This window comes from Bos mutus, chromosome 5 (assembly GCF_027580195.1).
Source record: "Bos mutus isolate GX-2022 chromosome 5, NWIPB_WYAK_1.1, whole genome shotgun sequence".
NCBI lineage: Eukaryota > Metazoa > Chordata > Mammalia > Artiodactyla > Bovidae > Bos > Bos mutus.
In genome coordinates, this window is record NC_091621.1 from 40,025,276 (window position 1) to 40,038,567 (window position 13,292).

The 13,292-nt window shown below is 49.2% G+C and overlaps 1 protein-coding gene across 1 annotated transcript in view; it reads right to left on the reverse strand.

Moving 5' to 3' along the window:
- Positions 1 to 13,292, reverse strand: part of VDR (vitamin D receptor) — a 58,610-nt gene that overhangs the window by 8,262 nt on the left and 37,056 nt on the right. Inside the window, exons 5-7 of the mRNA XM_005905458.3 lie at positions 8,058 to 8,242; positions 7,772 to 7,886; positions 4,832 to 5,003 (exon numbers count right to left, since the gene is read on the reverse strand). Coding sequence (XP_005905520.2) covers positions 4,832 to 5,003; positions 7,772 to 7,886; positions 8,058 to 8,242 — 472 coding nt within the window. The remainder of the gene's footprint in view (positions 1 to 4,831; positions 5,004 to 7,771; positions 7,887 to 8,057; positions 8,243 to 13,292) is intronic.

A 13,292-nucleotide genomic window follows, 5' to 3' on the forward strand; every position in this document is an offset into this window, starting at 1 on the left:
CCACCTGCCAATGCCCAGAAATGTGGGTTTGATCCCTGGGTTGGGACGATCCCCTGGAGAAGGAAATGGCAACCCATTCCCATATTCTTGCCTGGGAAATCCCATGGACAGAGAAGCCTGGTGGGCTACAGCTCATGGGTTGCAAAGAGTCGGACATGACTTAGCGGCTGAACAACAACAGCAACGAGTTTTGCTGTTATAAGTAGTTCCATGAGGGACATCTTTGTACGTAACATTTTGTTTAATGGCCCACTCAGAATGGATGGCCGGAAGTGAACAAACATCCCATGGGTGCCTGGCTACCGAGATTTCAGCAGGACCACTGCCTACTGTGATCCAGACATACTACTTGTAAGAAAGCAAATCTAGAATGACCTCGAATTACCACCCACAGCCTGGAAATACAGGGACTTTCTAAGTGCAGCTTGCAGCCAGAACTGGTAATGGTGGTAGGTGGGGGTAGCGGTGGAAGTGAAGGGGAAGTCAGGAAGAGACCTAGGTCCTCCTGGTTCCTGCATCAGCTCTGGCTCTGGGCTTCTCTCTGGACCTGACTAATATTTACACCCAGATCAGTTTTCACCTCTGAGGCTGCTTCTGGGCACCTGAGAGATGCTCTGGGTATGTGTTGCTTGTCTTTCCCATTCCCACCAGGCGGTGTCCAGACCCTCCCTGCTTGTATTCCCTCAGCTGCATCCACTGCAGCTGCTCACATATTTATCTCTTCCATCAGACACCAACCCTCTGGAGGCCAGTCATCTTTGATCTCTCTTGGTATATGTAAGAAAGCTGAGTTCTGGACAGATGCATAAGTGAATATAGAGGAAAGGCGTAGGAGGAGGGAAGCTGTGACCCCAGGCCTTTGATCCAGGAAGGAGTCCCTAGGGATAAAAATAGTGGTGAGGTTGAAGGCATGTAACCTTCTGGGGTTGACTGGGTCTAGTCCCTCATGCACACCTCTGGGCAGTGAAACCTGGGGTCCTTGGTTCTCAGATCCAAGACCACCCGTAGTCATTAAGTTGCTGCTCCTGATGCCATGTTCCCCTGTGTTTCTCTTGCAGGGCTAAGGGAGGGAGATTTGTGGGGTGCAGACTAAGAGGCTGAGGGAGAGGAGGTGGGAGGCAGGAGCAGAGCCAAGGTCACACTGCAGGGCAGTTCACACCCAGCACAGCCCATCCAATCCTGCCCCACTTTGGCCCCACACCTGCACTGGAGTCGAATCCTGTATTCTCGCCTCCACTCATCCACACAGAAGTCTCATCCTGCCCTCCCCACACTTTCCACCCCTGCCTCCAGGCAGCAAGATCAAAGCTACCAGGGATGCAGCCACTGTTCTTTCACTTCTTGGAAGAACAGAACCTCTAACTGCAGAAACCGGCAGAACCAGAGAGCAGATGGGCTGGCCCCGCCTGGGTCCCGGGAGCCTGGGCTCTGGTCCAGGCCTGGTGCAGCATCTGCTTCATCCAGTCCAGGGAACATCCACATCACTGACCCTTCCGGAGCCCTTGCTAAGGCCTGCTCCAGGTTTATTGGAAAACATTCCTCTTTGCAACTTCTCAAGCCATGCCGAAGCCAGAAAAGTCAACTCAAGCATGTTTGGGACTGACTTAATCCATTTGGCCTCAATAGTCGGGTGGTTGCAGTACCTGTTCGCATACACCTCACTTCGGCCAGGACTGCAGGGCTAGACCAGGGAACTCCGGAGAATGAGACTTAAAAGGGAAGGAAAGGGGGAGATTTTAGCTCATCCTTGGGGAGAGGAGGGCTTCCCAGGTGGCGCTAGTGGTAAAGAATCTGCCTGCAATGCAGGAGATGCAAGTTTGATCACTGGGTTGGGAAGATCCCCTGGAGGAGGGTATGGTAACTCCAGTATTCTTGCCTGGAGAATCGCATGGACAGAGGAGCCTGGTGGGCTACAGTCTATGGGGTTGCAAAGAGTCAGACATGACTTCCACTTGGGGAGAGGAATTGAGGGGCTAGTGATGCTATTTTGTATGAGGGTGTGTGCAGTAAGGGTAAGGGATGGGGGCCAAGAGAAAGACTGGGGCCCAGGTTACTTAGTGGAGGGGGTGCACTGGGGTAGTCTGGTTAAACAAGTCACTTTCTTTCTAGGATGATTTTCGCAGGTGGAAAATCACCCAGCCACCACTGAAAATCACCAAACCTCAGCCTCTGGACAAGGCTCCGGGTGCTCTCTGGTCCACTGGGCAAGGAAGGAGGAACCCTGTGCAGAGGAGGTCTGCTGCTCCTGGAATTCAGCCGGGAGCTGCCTGCTACAGTGTATCCATCAACAACCTGAAGTGTTTTTTTTCTCTAGCTATTTACACAAAACAAGACTTTGGAACAAGTACAGTTTGCCAACAGTAACATGAAGGGAGGAGGAGGGAGTTGGAACTTGTACTGAGCAGAATGTGTCATCAGTTCCAAGGAAGGGCTCTGGAGGGTGAATCTCGGGCCTCACAGACAACACCCATTCTGCCTGCCGGAGTGGCCTTTACTCCTTTTAATGTGATTAAGGTGCGCGATATGGTAAGAATGTCTCAACACCATTCGATGTTTTCGCTTCTTTGCAATTTTCATATTAATTCCAGGAAAGAGCATTGGTGAATACCTGGTATTTGAATTGGTGTGAGGCATAAAGTAACAGACAGCAAGTTGTCTCAGGATAGAAACAAACTGGGAAGTGTTGGGTTTGCTGCCGCTGCTGCTGCTGCTGCTAAGTCGCTTCAGTCGTGTCCGACTCTGTGCAACCCCATAGACGGCAGCTCACCAGGCTCCCCCGTCCCTGGGATTCTCCAGGCAAGAACTCTGGAGTGGGTTGCCATTGCCTTCTCTGAGTGCTGGGTTTAGCTGCACAAATTACTAACATTTAGCTGGTTGTGTGGTAGCGTGGCAATTTTGTCAGCAGCTGATGGCTTCCCTACACAGCAGAGATTCCCCAAACAATAAATGCACCCCCTGTTAGCTTCCATCCAGAGCTGGCCAACATACAGTCATTTTCTAGTTCCCAATGTTCTAGCCCTGAATCTGAGCATTAGTGTTGAGGAAGCACGCTGCCCCTTTCTGGTATGACTTCAACTATTGCTATTAGTTGAAATGATGAGAATCCTGCTTGATATTCATTAATGTACTTCATGTCTCAACCACATTGTCTATGTATTTGATGACAATGTCCCAAATGAACTTTTAGAAAGAAGGAGGCTATAAACATTCATAAATGTATATTCGACTGCTTCCCAGCATATCTACTAAAAGTGTCAACTTTTACACACTTTCAAGAATATTTAATGCTGCACGACCATTTAAATGAGGAGGGCATGACAACCCACTGCAGTATTCTTGCCTGGATGATCCCATGGACAGAGGAGCCTGGCAGGCTATAGTCCATAGGGTCGCACAGAGTCAGACACGACTGAAGTGACTGAGCACACACGACCATTTAAATATAAGTATTATATACCATTATTACCAAAACAATAGAACATTTAATTAGAACATTTAAACATGTATAAATGAATCCATAAGGGAGGGTCTCTACTTCAGTGGAGGGCTTCCTGGGTGGCTCAGAAGTAAGAACCTGCCTGCTAATGCAGGAGACGAAAGAGATGCAGGTTCGATCCCTGGGTTGGGAAGATCCCCTGGAGGAGGAAACGGCAACCCGCTCCAGCATTCTTGCCTGGAGAATCCCAACGACAGAGGAGCCTGGAGAATCCCATGGGCAGAGGAGCCTGGCAGGCTCCAGTACACAGGGTCACAAAGAGTCGGACACAACTGAGTGACTAAGCATGCCTTGCTGCTGCTGCTGCTAAGTCGCTTCAGGACCCCAAAGATAGCAGCCCACCAGGCTCCGCCGTCCCTGGGATTCTCCAGGCAAGAACACTGGAGTGGGTTGCCATTTCCTCCTCCAATGCATGAAAGTGAAAAGTGAAAGTGAAGTCACTCAGTCATGTTTGACTCTTCGAGACCCCATGGGCTGCAGCCTACCATGCTCCTCCGTGCATGGGATTTTCCAGGTGAGAGAAGCATGCACTACTTTAGTCGAACTCCTTATACTTACCTACTTTGGCAAAAAATATCTCAGTACTATTAGGAAACGGCCTTGGGTGATACATAAATTGGGTGAAAGATACCCAGGTTATAGATGCAAGTCCCTCTCCCTCTAGGATTTCTAAATTACTTTACAAACTCAGCCCTTTCTCCACTCTATCACTTCATCCTGATTTCAGAATTGGGAGTGAAGGATTAATGTAGGTTTAATTTAAAAGGTTAACATGAGGGACTTCCCTGGTAGTCCAGCGGCTAAGACTCCACGCACACTCCAATGCAGGGGGCCCGGGTTTGATCGATACGTTGCAACTTAGAGTCTGCATGCCTCGATGAAGCTCAAAGATCCTACGTGCCACAACTAAGACCCAGCTCAGCCAAATAAATAAATAAAATATTTTAAAAATAAAAAGATAATATGAGAATTAGATTCAAGGCAGCTGGAGTGGACACAGCAGCAAACTCAGAGTTCTCAACCCAGTTCTGGTTGAGAACTGGGCTCCAACACTGGAATTCCTGGTGCTGAACTTCACTGGGCAGTGTCTGTTCTCTCACATCGACACTGTGAAGGATCCATGGCTTTCCACTGTTGGCCTGCCCTATAATGTTGGAGAGGCTGTACTTCTCAAATACAGATTTCTGGACCTCGCCTAGAGATTCTGATTTAGGAGGTCTGGGATAGGACCTGAAGGTGTATTTTGGGAAGCAGTAGGTTGAGAATTTCCAAGACTTCTTTGGGCTCAGGATAGGATTCTGACTTTGTCTTCTGGATGTCCCAGAAGCTCCTTACCTGAACCCTGGGATCATCTTGGCAAAGCCGATGACCTTCTGGATGCTGTAACTGACCAGGTCAGCCAGGTGGGGCAGCATGGAGAGCTGGGACAGGTCCAGGGTCACAGAAGGGTCATCGGAGTCTTCTTCATTCAGATTCTGGTTGGAGAAGCTGGTTGGCTCCATTGTGTCTGGGGAAGGAATAGGGAAGAAAAGGAATTACTTGAGCCAGCCTTCCTCCTGTGAGGCCCTCCTGTTCTCTGGCAGCAGCGCCAGTTGGGAATTCAGCATGACTGCCTCTCTCCAAAGTCACTTCTGCCCAGGCGTCCCCCTGGGGTTTCCCGCGTCTTTCTTCAACAGAGTGATGAAGCATGAAAATCAAAGAGCAGAGACATTCTGAGATATGAGACTTCTTTAAGAGTGATTTTATATGTCATTCCTAATGATCTCGAGTCAAAGATGAATTTGGAACCAATAAACTTGTGGAAAACAATGTTCAGCCTCACTAGTGATCAAAGAACAGCCAAGAACATCCACTTTTCACCTCTAAACTAGAAGCAAATATGTTTAAGGGTTGATACCAGTATTTGTAAAGGTGCAGGAGACAGGCAATCCTTGTGCAGTGTTGGGGTGCTAAAGGAAGCACACATTTGTGCAAGTAATCTAGAACGCAATTTGACCACGAGGGTCAAAAGCCTACAGTCACGTACATTCTGGGATCAGCAATCCTACGTCCATGAATTCAGCATAAGGAAAAATTCAGAATGAGTGCAAATATTTAGCCACAAGCACACTGTTATCTTCATCAAGAGCTGGGGGGAATATCTAGATATCCAGTAATAGGGGGTTTAGATGTGTTATTGCACATTATACCCCAGAATACTATGCAGCTTCACAAATGACATTCTAGGTATGTACTGAATGGCGTGAAAATATAATATAGGTGCTAGGGGTAAATGCAGGTACCCTGCCGGGGTAACCTGCCTGCCAATGCAGGAGACGTAGAGAGATGCGGGTTTGATCCCGGGATCAGGAAGATCCCCTGGAGGAGGGCATGGCAACCCACTCCAGTATTCTTGCCTGGAGAATCCCATGGACAGAGGAGCCTGGTGGGCTACAGTCCATAGGGTTGCAAAGAGTCAGACACGACTGAGCACACACACACACACACATACATACCAAACATACCATGTGGGTAGGTGAGCACCTCAGATTAATTAACCTGTAAGGGGAAATCGAAACTTCTAAATAAGACAAAGCTGTTATTAAAAGTTGAAGTACAAGATAAACCTATTTGCAAGGCAAGAACAGAGATGCAGACATAAAGAACGGTAATGGGGACAGAGCGCAGGTATGGAGAGGGTGGGAGGAACTGGGAGATTAGGGTGAACATATATACACCACCATGTGTAAGCAGATAGCTAGTGGGAACCTGCTGCGTAGCACAGCGAGCTCATCTCAGGGCTCTGTGATGGCCTAACGGGGTAGAACGGGCTTGGGTGGGAGCGAGGTCCCAGAGGGAGGGGATGTGTGTACACGTATAGCGGATCCACTATGCTCTGCAGCAGAAACAGTATAGCATCGTGCAGTTGCCTTACAACCTTGTAAAGCAATTATACTCCAAAAAAAGTTGAAGTACAAACCAATGTATAACATACAGGTTGACCTTCATTGATAAAAGTGATTATACCATAAAGTAAAAAGAGTAGGAAGGTGGATAGAGAAAATTAACACAGGAGAGGGGTTACTACAAGGTTAACTACAAGGTGAGGGGCTCAGGGATCAGTTATCTGTGCAGCGGTCACAGCAGATGGGTAGACACAGGACGTGTTCCGCTGTTATCTCTGTCTAGTTGGCACAGAGACCCCTCCTACCTACTCTGGATCTGGGCACAGGTCCATCAGTGAGTCTGGAAGCACCATGTCTGAGGGTTCCAGCTCCCCAGATGGGAGGGAGCTTTTCCATCCCTGCCCTCCTATCCAGCAGATGGCAGCTGGATTGGGTGAGAGGTAGAGGGATGAAGACAAGGATAGGAGAGGATGAGGCAGGAAGATGCAGAGGATGGTAGAGAAGGACAATAAGAAAGCAAGGATGAGTTGGAAGGGAAAGGTCCTCCAGGACCTTAGCGGAAGGTGGCTTGAGTGGAAGGTGGGCTTCCATGCTGAATTTCACCTTCCAAAGGCTCAGGCTCTGGTGACTAGTTAACAACACTGTTTGCTATATTTAAAAGCTGCTAAGAGAGTACATCTTAAATGTTATCACGGAGGGTGGGGAACTCTTTGTAACTCCATGAGGTTAACTAACTTATTGTGGTAATCATTTCCCAATATATACATATATCAAATCATTATGCTATACACCTTAAATTTATACAGTGCTGTATATCAATTGCATGCGTGCATGCTAAGTTGCTTCAGTTGTGTCCGACTCTTTGCAACTCCATGGACTGTAGCCCACCAGGCTCCTCCTCTGTCCAAGGGGACCCTCCAGGCAAAAATACTGGATTGGGGTGCCATACCCTCCTCCAGGGGATCTTCCTGACCCAAGGATCGACCCCACATCTCTTGCATCTCCTGCATTGGCAGGTGGATTCTTTACCACTAGTGTCATCTTATATTTTTATAAAGTTGGAAAAAACAAAAACCAAACCAACAAACAACCCACCCGGCAGCAAGGGCCCAGGCTCAAAGGACCACTGAAAGGAATCAGGTCACTCCCAGGGAGGGAGCCCGGGGTAGAAGCCTGGCTTAGAGGAAAGAACAGAGGCTCTGCAGGCAACAGCTTGGCCTCTTCCTCAGAGTCCTCAGCACGGGCCCTTGGGCAAGTCACACCTCTTCTCTAAAAAGGGGTTGTTCTGGGCAGCGCACAGTAGTAAGTGTTGTCCTTCTGGCTGCAGCCAAGGGTAGGTGGACTGGGAAAGCTCTAGGTCCTTGGGGAGGGAGCGTGCTGTCCCTCTCACCTGGAAAGGAGGTACAGTGATCCGAACAGGAGGAGGATGAGTTTCCAGAGAAGCTGGGCGTGAGTATCGACCTCAAAGGACGGTTCCCCTCGTCCTCACTGTTGCGAACTGGAGGCTGGAAGGGAAAGGTGGAATGTCAGAAGCCCACATTGGAGGTCACCTTCCTCCCCCAGCCCTGGTCTTTTGTTTACAGGAGGGGCAGTCCTCCCCAGGGTCAGAGGGCAGACCAGCTTCCAGCCCTCCCCAGGTGCTGTGCCCAGATCCCCTCGCCCTCCAGCCCATATACCCGGAACTGGCTGAAGTCGGAGTAGGTGTCGTCGTAGGTCTTGTGGTGGGCTTCCAGCAGGGTGGTGATGATGCGCTGCTGCTCCTCTGACAGCTTCGGCCGCAGGCTGTCCTTCAAGGCCTCCTCCTCCTTCCGCTTGAGGATCATCTCCCGCTTCCGCTGCACTTCTTCATCAGTCAGGATGACTGCAGGGGTGCCGGAGGGGGGTGTCAGGAGAGTGGGGCCTGCAGCACCTCCTAGGAACGTTCCTCCAGGTATAAAGGCCCCAGATGGGAGGGGCTGTGCCCTGACACTCAGAGCTCACCAGGCCATCCTGCCAGGGGACCCAAAGCCCATGATATGGATGGAAGAGTGGGTGCTGTATGTTGAAAAGGCATGAGCATGAGAGAGGAGGAAACAGAGGATTTGGGAGGCAGGATGCTTGGGCATCATTAAGGAGACCAGGATCCCAAGAACAAGATGTCTGACTCTGAACAGATTGAACTCTCCAGGCTTCTGTTTGCTCATTTCTAAAATGAGGAGTTTGGACCATAGGATCTCTTCTAAGATCCTTTTTTGTTCTTTCTTCCAGGAAGCACGTGGTGTGGGGATCCTACCTCAAAGGACCAACTGCTTTGAGACCTGAATGCAGCCCAGCACAGAGCAGATGCTCACTCAGGGGGAGGGAGGGTACAGGGTCCCAGCGTCAGAAGCTAGGAGATGCTGAGAAGACCGCTCTACGTGGTCATCTCCATGTAACTTTCCAGGCATGTGATCTACTCTGACCAAAGTAGAAAGACTTTGCCTCTTAGGTTCCCTGCAAAACAACCCCTCTTTCAGTCCTTCCAGTCTTAAAATTTCTGCCCAAGGAAGTTTTCCAGTCCTTCAGAAGTCCCCGAGGATAGATAGCAGCTCACAGCTCTATCTGGGAAGCTCTCTCCAGTGGCTAGCCAGGGTGTCTGACTGCAGGGGCTCCAAGCCTCCCTGTGCTGGGTGACTGCCGGGAGGGTGGGGCTGGGAGCAAGCCCGGCACACAGACCTCCCGGCCGGGCTTGCAGAGCGCTGACGGCAGGAGTGGGCACTGGGGCCCTCGGCCTGTAGCTGCTTGCTCTGTGCTAGTCTTGCCAGGGCATCTGCCCACAGAACCAAGCGTTTCACAAGAGCAGGAAAAAGAACCAGAATGCCAGAGTGGGTGGCTTCAGGGCTTCAGGAAAGGCCCATGGGCCTTGGCTTCTTGGGTGGGGTAGGACGAGAGAAGTGGGGGTGGGGGAAGGAGAGCCTGTGGTGGGTGTGAGTGGGCAGGGCAGGAAAGGGAAGCCGGTGGCGGAAGATGGAGCGTTCCCTCCAGAGCTGAGGTAAACCGTACCTAGAGGAAGACTGGGCGGAGGCCACGCCCAGGTTACTGACTCACATACCCAAAGAGCTGCCCGCCCTCCTCCCACAGAGGGTGTCAGTTCAGACCCCAAGAGATACAGCCAGATGAGAGCCGGGAGGAGCAGGGAGCACCCCATTCAAGGCAGGGTGTGAGATGCTAGCCTGGGAATGCCAAGATTAGGGACAGAGTCCTTCCTGTTCACCTGAAGGGCAGGCACAGGACGCAATGAGGCTGGGGTTGGGGGGACGGCTCTGGCTGCCCACAGGGGTGCTTTTCAGCCCCACAGGGCTCTCATAACCCTCTGTGATTCTATGACATCACTGTCCTGCTCAGAAACTTCTTCTGAATTCTTTCTGCTTACCATGCCCCACCTGAAGCCAAGATTCTTTGTGATTTCCCTTCTTCCTAACTTTCCAACTGTACTCTTGCCTGGAAAGTCCAAGGATGGAGGAGCCTAGTAGGCTGCAGTCCACGGGGTCGCTAGGAGTCAGACACGACTGAGCGACTTCACCTTCACTTTTCTCTTTCATGCATTGGAGAAGGAAATGGCAACCCACTCCAGTGTTCTTGCCTGGAGAATCCCAGGGACAGCGGAGCCCGGTGGGCTGCCGTCTATGGGGTCACACAGAGTCGGACACGGCTGAAGTGACTTAGCAGCAGCAGCAGCTGGGGTCTTGACACAGCAGCTGGTCTAGTTGCACTGGGATTGCTGGCCTGTGAACATGATCTGCTTACTACTGCCATGGCCATTTCCCGTGTGCTGGATGCCTGTCCAGATGGGTCTTCTCTCCCCAGTAGCCATGCAGATTTTATCAGTTCCCCAGCACTCTGCTCACACCCTCTTGTACCACAAAGGCTTCTGTATTGCCCTGATCGGCAAGGAGCAATTTTTCCCACACACATTGGCACCCGATCTTTTTTCACTCTGTCACATTTATGGTTATAGGTTCCAATAAATACTTGCAATAGAGAGAGCCTAAGTTCAAGGTCTTCTTCACTGGAACTGCAGGGTATCTAAGGATGGGGGCTGCATCTTACAATGCCTATATCTCTCATGCCAAGGCTAGCCCAGTGGGGCATCCTCAGTGGTCTGATGCGCTGGAAACCCAACATATCAGCACTGACTGTACCTACAGTGTGCTGGTTGTCCTCCTGGCTCTGGACATGCACCAACGATGCCCATCCCCTACAATTTCAGAATGGCACACTCCACCTGCCAGTCCACCAGATCGCTGAGCAAAGTTTACATTTTCAAATACTTGTGACAAGTATTTTCAAGACAGAACCCATTGTAACGGAGCACCTGTAACATCATGTAACCTTTGCTTGATGATTCAGAGGCATCGTTCTGAATAATGATTGACTTTGCAGGAACAATGTTATGACCTCAGAACCATATGGGTCTGTTTTTCTGCACTGTGTGACTCAGCCTGCTATGATTTTGAGTTCCTATGTTAACTCTTCCAACCAGTCTATCCTGCTGTCTTAAGCTATATGTTGTCTCTTCTTACTGGAGTGTACCTTTATCCTCCTTAAGAGTTACTTCTAATCTGCTGGGAGCCAGAAACTCTGGTGATCAAGCGGTATGTCATAAAAAATACCGTTAATAAATATATTGTTAATAAAAATAAAGTTTTTTTTTTTAATGTACCAAGCCCTACTCCAAGTACTTCTTACATATTAACTCATATTATTTGGTCCTTTTAATAACCCTTAAGGCAGATGCTGTTATCCTCATTTTACAGGTGAGGGGACCTGAGAACCAGAGAGGCTATCAAGCTTGCTCAAAGTCATGGAGCAGACAAACAAGTGGTAGGGCTGGAGTCGGGTCTGAGCAGTCTGGCTCTAGAATCCAGGGTCCTGACCACTACTCCACACTGCCTATGACTATCATCAGCTGTGAATGCTCAGCCAGACCCTGGTCTTCAGCTGTGGAGTCATGACACACAAGGTGTTCTGATCCACCCGAAGAGTGCGAAAATAATGATTACATAAAGTAGCAAAGCTTGTAAGTGACTTACTTATAACGTTAAGAGATTTGAGGTTAACCTTATGGCATTTCTCCTCTCCATCATTTCTAGCAAATAGCAACCATCACCCTGTTTGCAGCACTAGAGGAAGAAACACTAAGATCTGCTGGTTTCAGATGAAGGCTGCCAATCCATGGACCTCCCTGCAGGCAACGTTGGCAGGGGACTAGGTAAGCTATAAGCCTCTCACATATGCAGATATTGTTGTGACTTCTAAAATAGTTCATTTGCTTAAAGGGGTTGTTAATTTCATAGAATCCTTAAAAAATCATTTTCTCAATAAATTGCTACTAAAAACACCATTACTGTCATGTAGGAGAACACTTTTTTGTTGTTTGTTTTTGTGTTTTTTCAGCTTAAACAGTAGAAATTTATTTTTCACTAGGAGGCACATTTTGAAGTTAAAAGCCCATTGATGGGTTTGTCAGTGAATAAAGGGCATGAGTTGTGTACATGGACTTTGTGAAACCCATATGGCTGCTTAGTAGCTTCTCAATTACTGTCTGACTGGGCAAAGGGCTTTGCTGAAGTTAACCCCATGCAAGATGTTCCCTATTCCATGAAGTCAATGATCAAGTTAGGGAGTCAAGATCTGAAAGCACAGGCATCTTAAAAGCATTTCAAGTTGCCAAAGGTGGCCTAAGGACAACATTAGGTAAACAGACAAAATTTTTCCAAATGAATGACATTGACAATATCAGATGTGGGTGATCTTCTTGATCTGTAAATCAGTAGGGGATGCAGAGATACAAAGAAGCACAATGGGGAGCGAATATTCAATCATTCAACACATATTTATGGAGCACCTACTATCAGAGGCTGTGCTCATGATGGGCAGAAAAGATGTCCAAGTATAAGAATATTAAACAAGTTCACATGTGCAGGCCAGGTCTACAAGAGGCCAGAACTCAGCTGTGAAATGTCTTGGCTCCAAGGACATCAAGTCAACCTGGACTTGAAGAGACAGAGAGAGTCTTTAGTGAGAACAAATTCTCTTCAGTCCATCCCTTAGGGCCCCAGGCCTGGAAATGCAGAGTGGAGGAGCTCTGGCCCACTGAGGAGGGTAGGGGAGAGTGGAAAGGGGGACCAATGGGTTATGCTGGGTGGAGCCCACAGGCCTGGCCTTTGGAAGCACATAGACCTAGATTATTAGCTTTGGAGGCATGATATTTTAGTGTCTCTGAGATTGCCCATCTATTACAAAAAATAAAAATAAAAACAGAAGTAATTACATATTCAGGGATTGTTGTCAAATTTTAAGAAGAAGGTGCTAGTGCTTGACACTCATATAGTAAGTGGCCAACAAATGTTTGTTCCCACTTGCATCCCTGCTCCCTTCCCATGCCTCCTGTAGGGACAAGCCACCTGTTCATCCCCACCAGAAAGGAGCCTGGGTTTCCAGCTTCCTTCAACAGGAGCCCTGGGGTGTGCTGTGGTTTTACTAATGTTGACACTCAGTTGTCTCCAGGAGGCTAGGCTTTGGGGATGACAGCCAGCCCGGATAGTCAATAAGCAGATCCCCTAGGGATTGATTGGAGCTGGAGAATTCCAGGCCAGACATATTGACAGGTCTCCCAAAGTTTGGCTAAACAGAGGCAGGAAATAGAGCTCTTCCCAGAGGACCTTCCTTTTGGGGCAGTGGAAAGAGTATGTTCAGTGTTGCCCCAACATTTCCATCTTACCTGGAGCTCTGGGGCATAGACCCCAAGAGCTCAGCGCTACTAGCCCATCCTGAGCTCAGCATCCTTGCATTAGAATGGTGAGAGGGGTGGGCACTGGGCTGCCCTGAGCATAGAGCAGCGTGGGAGCATGGGGTTCTGTCACAGGGACTGAAGCTGAGGTGGGGGTGGC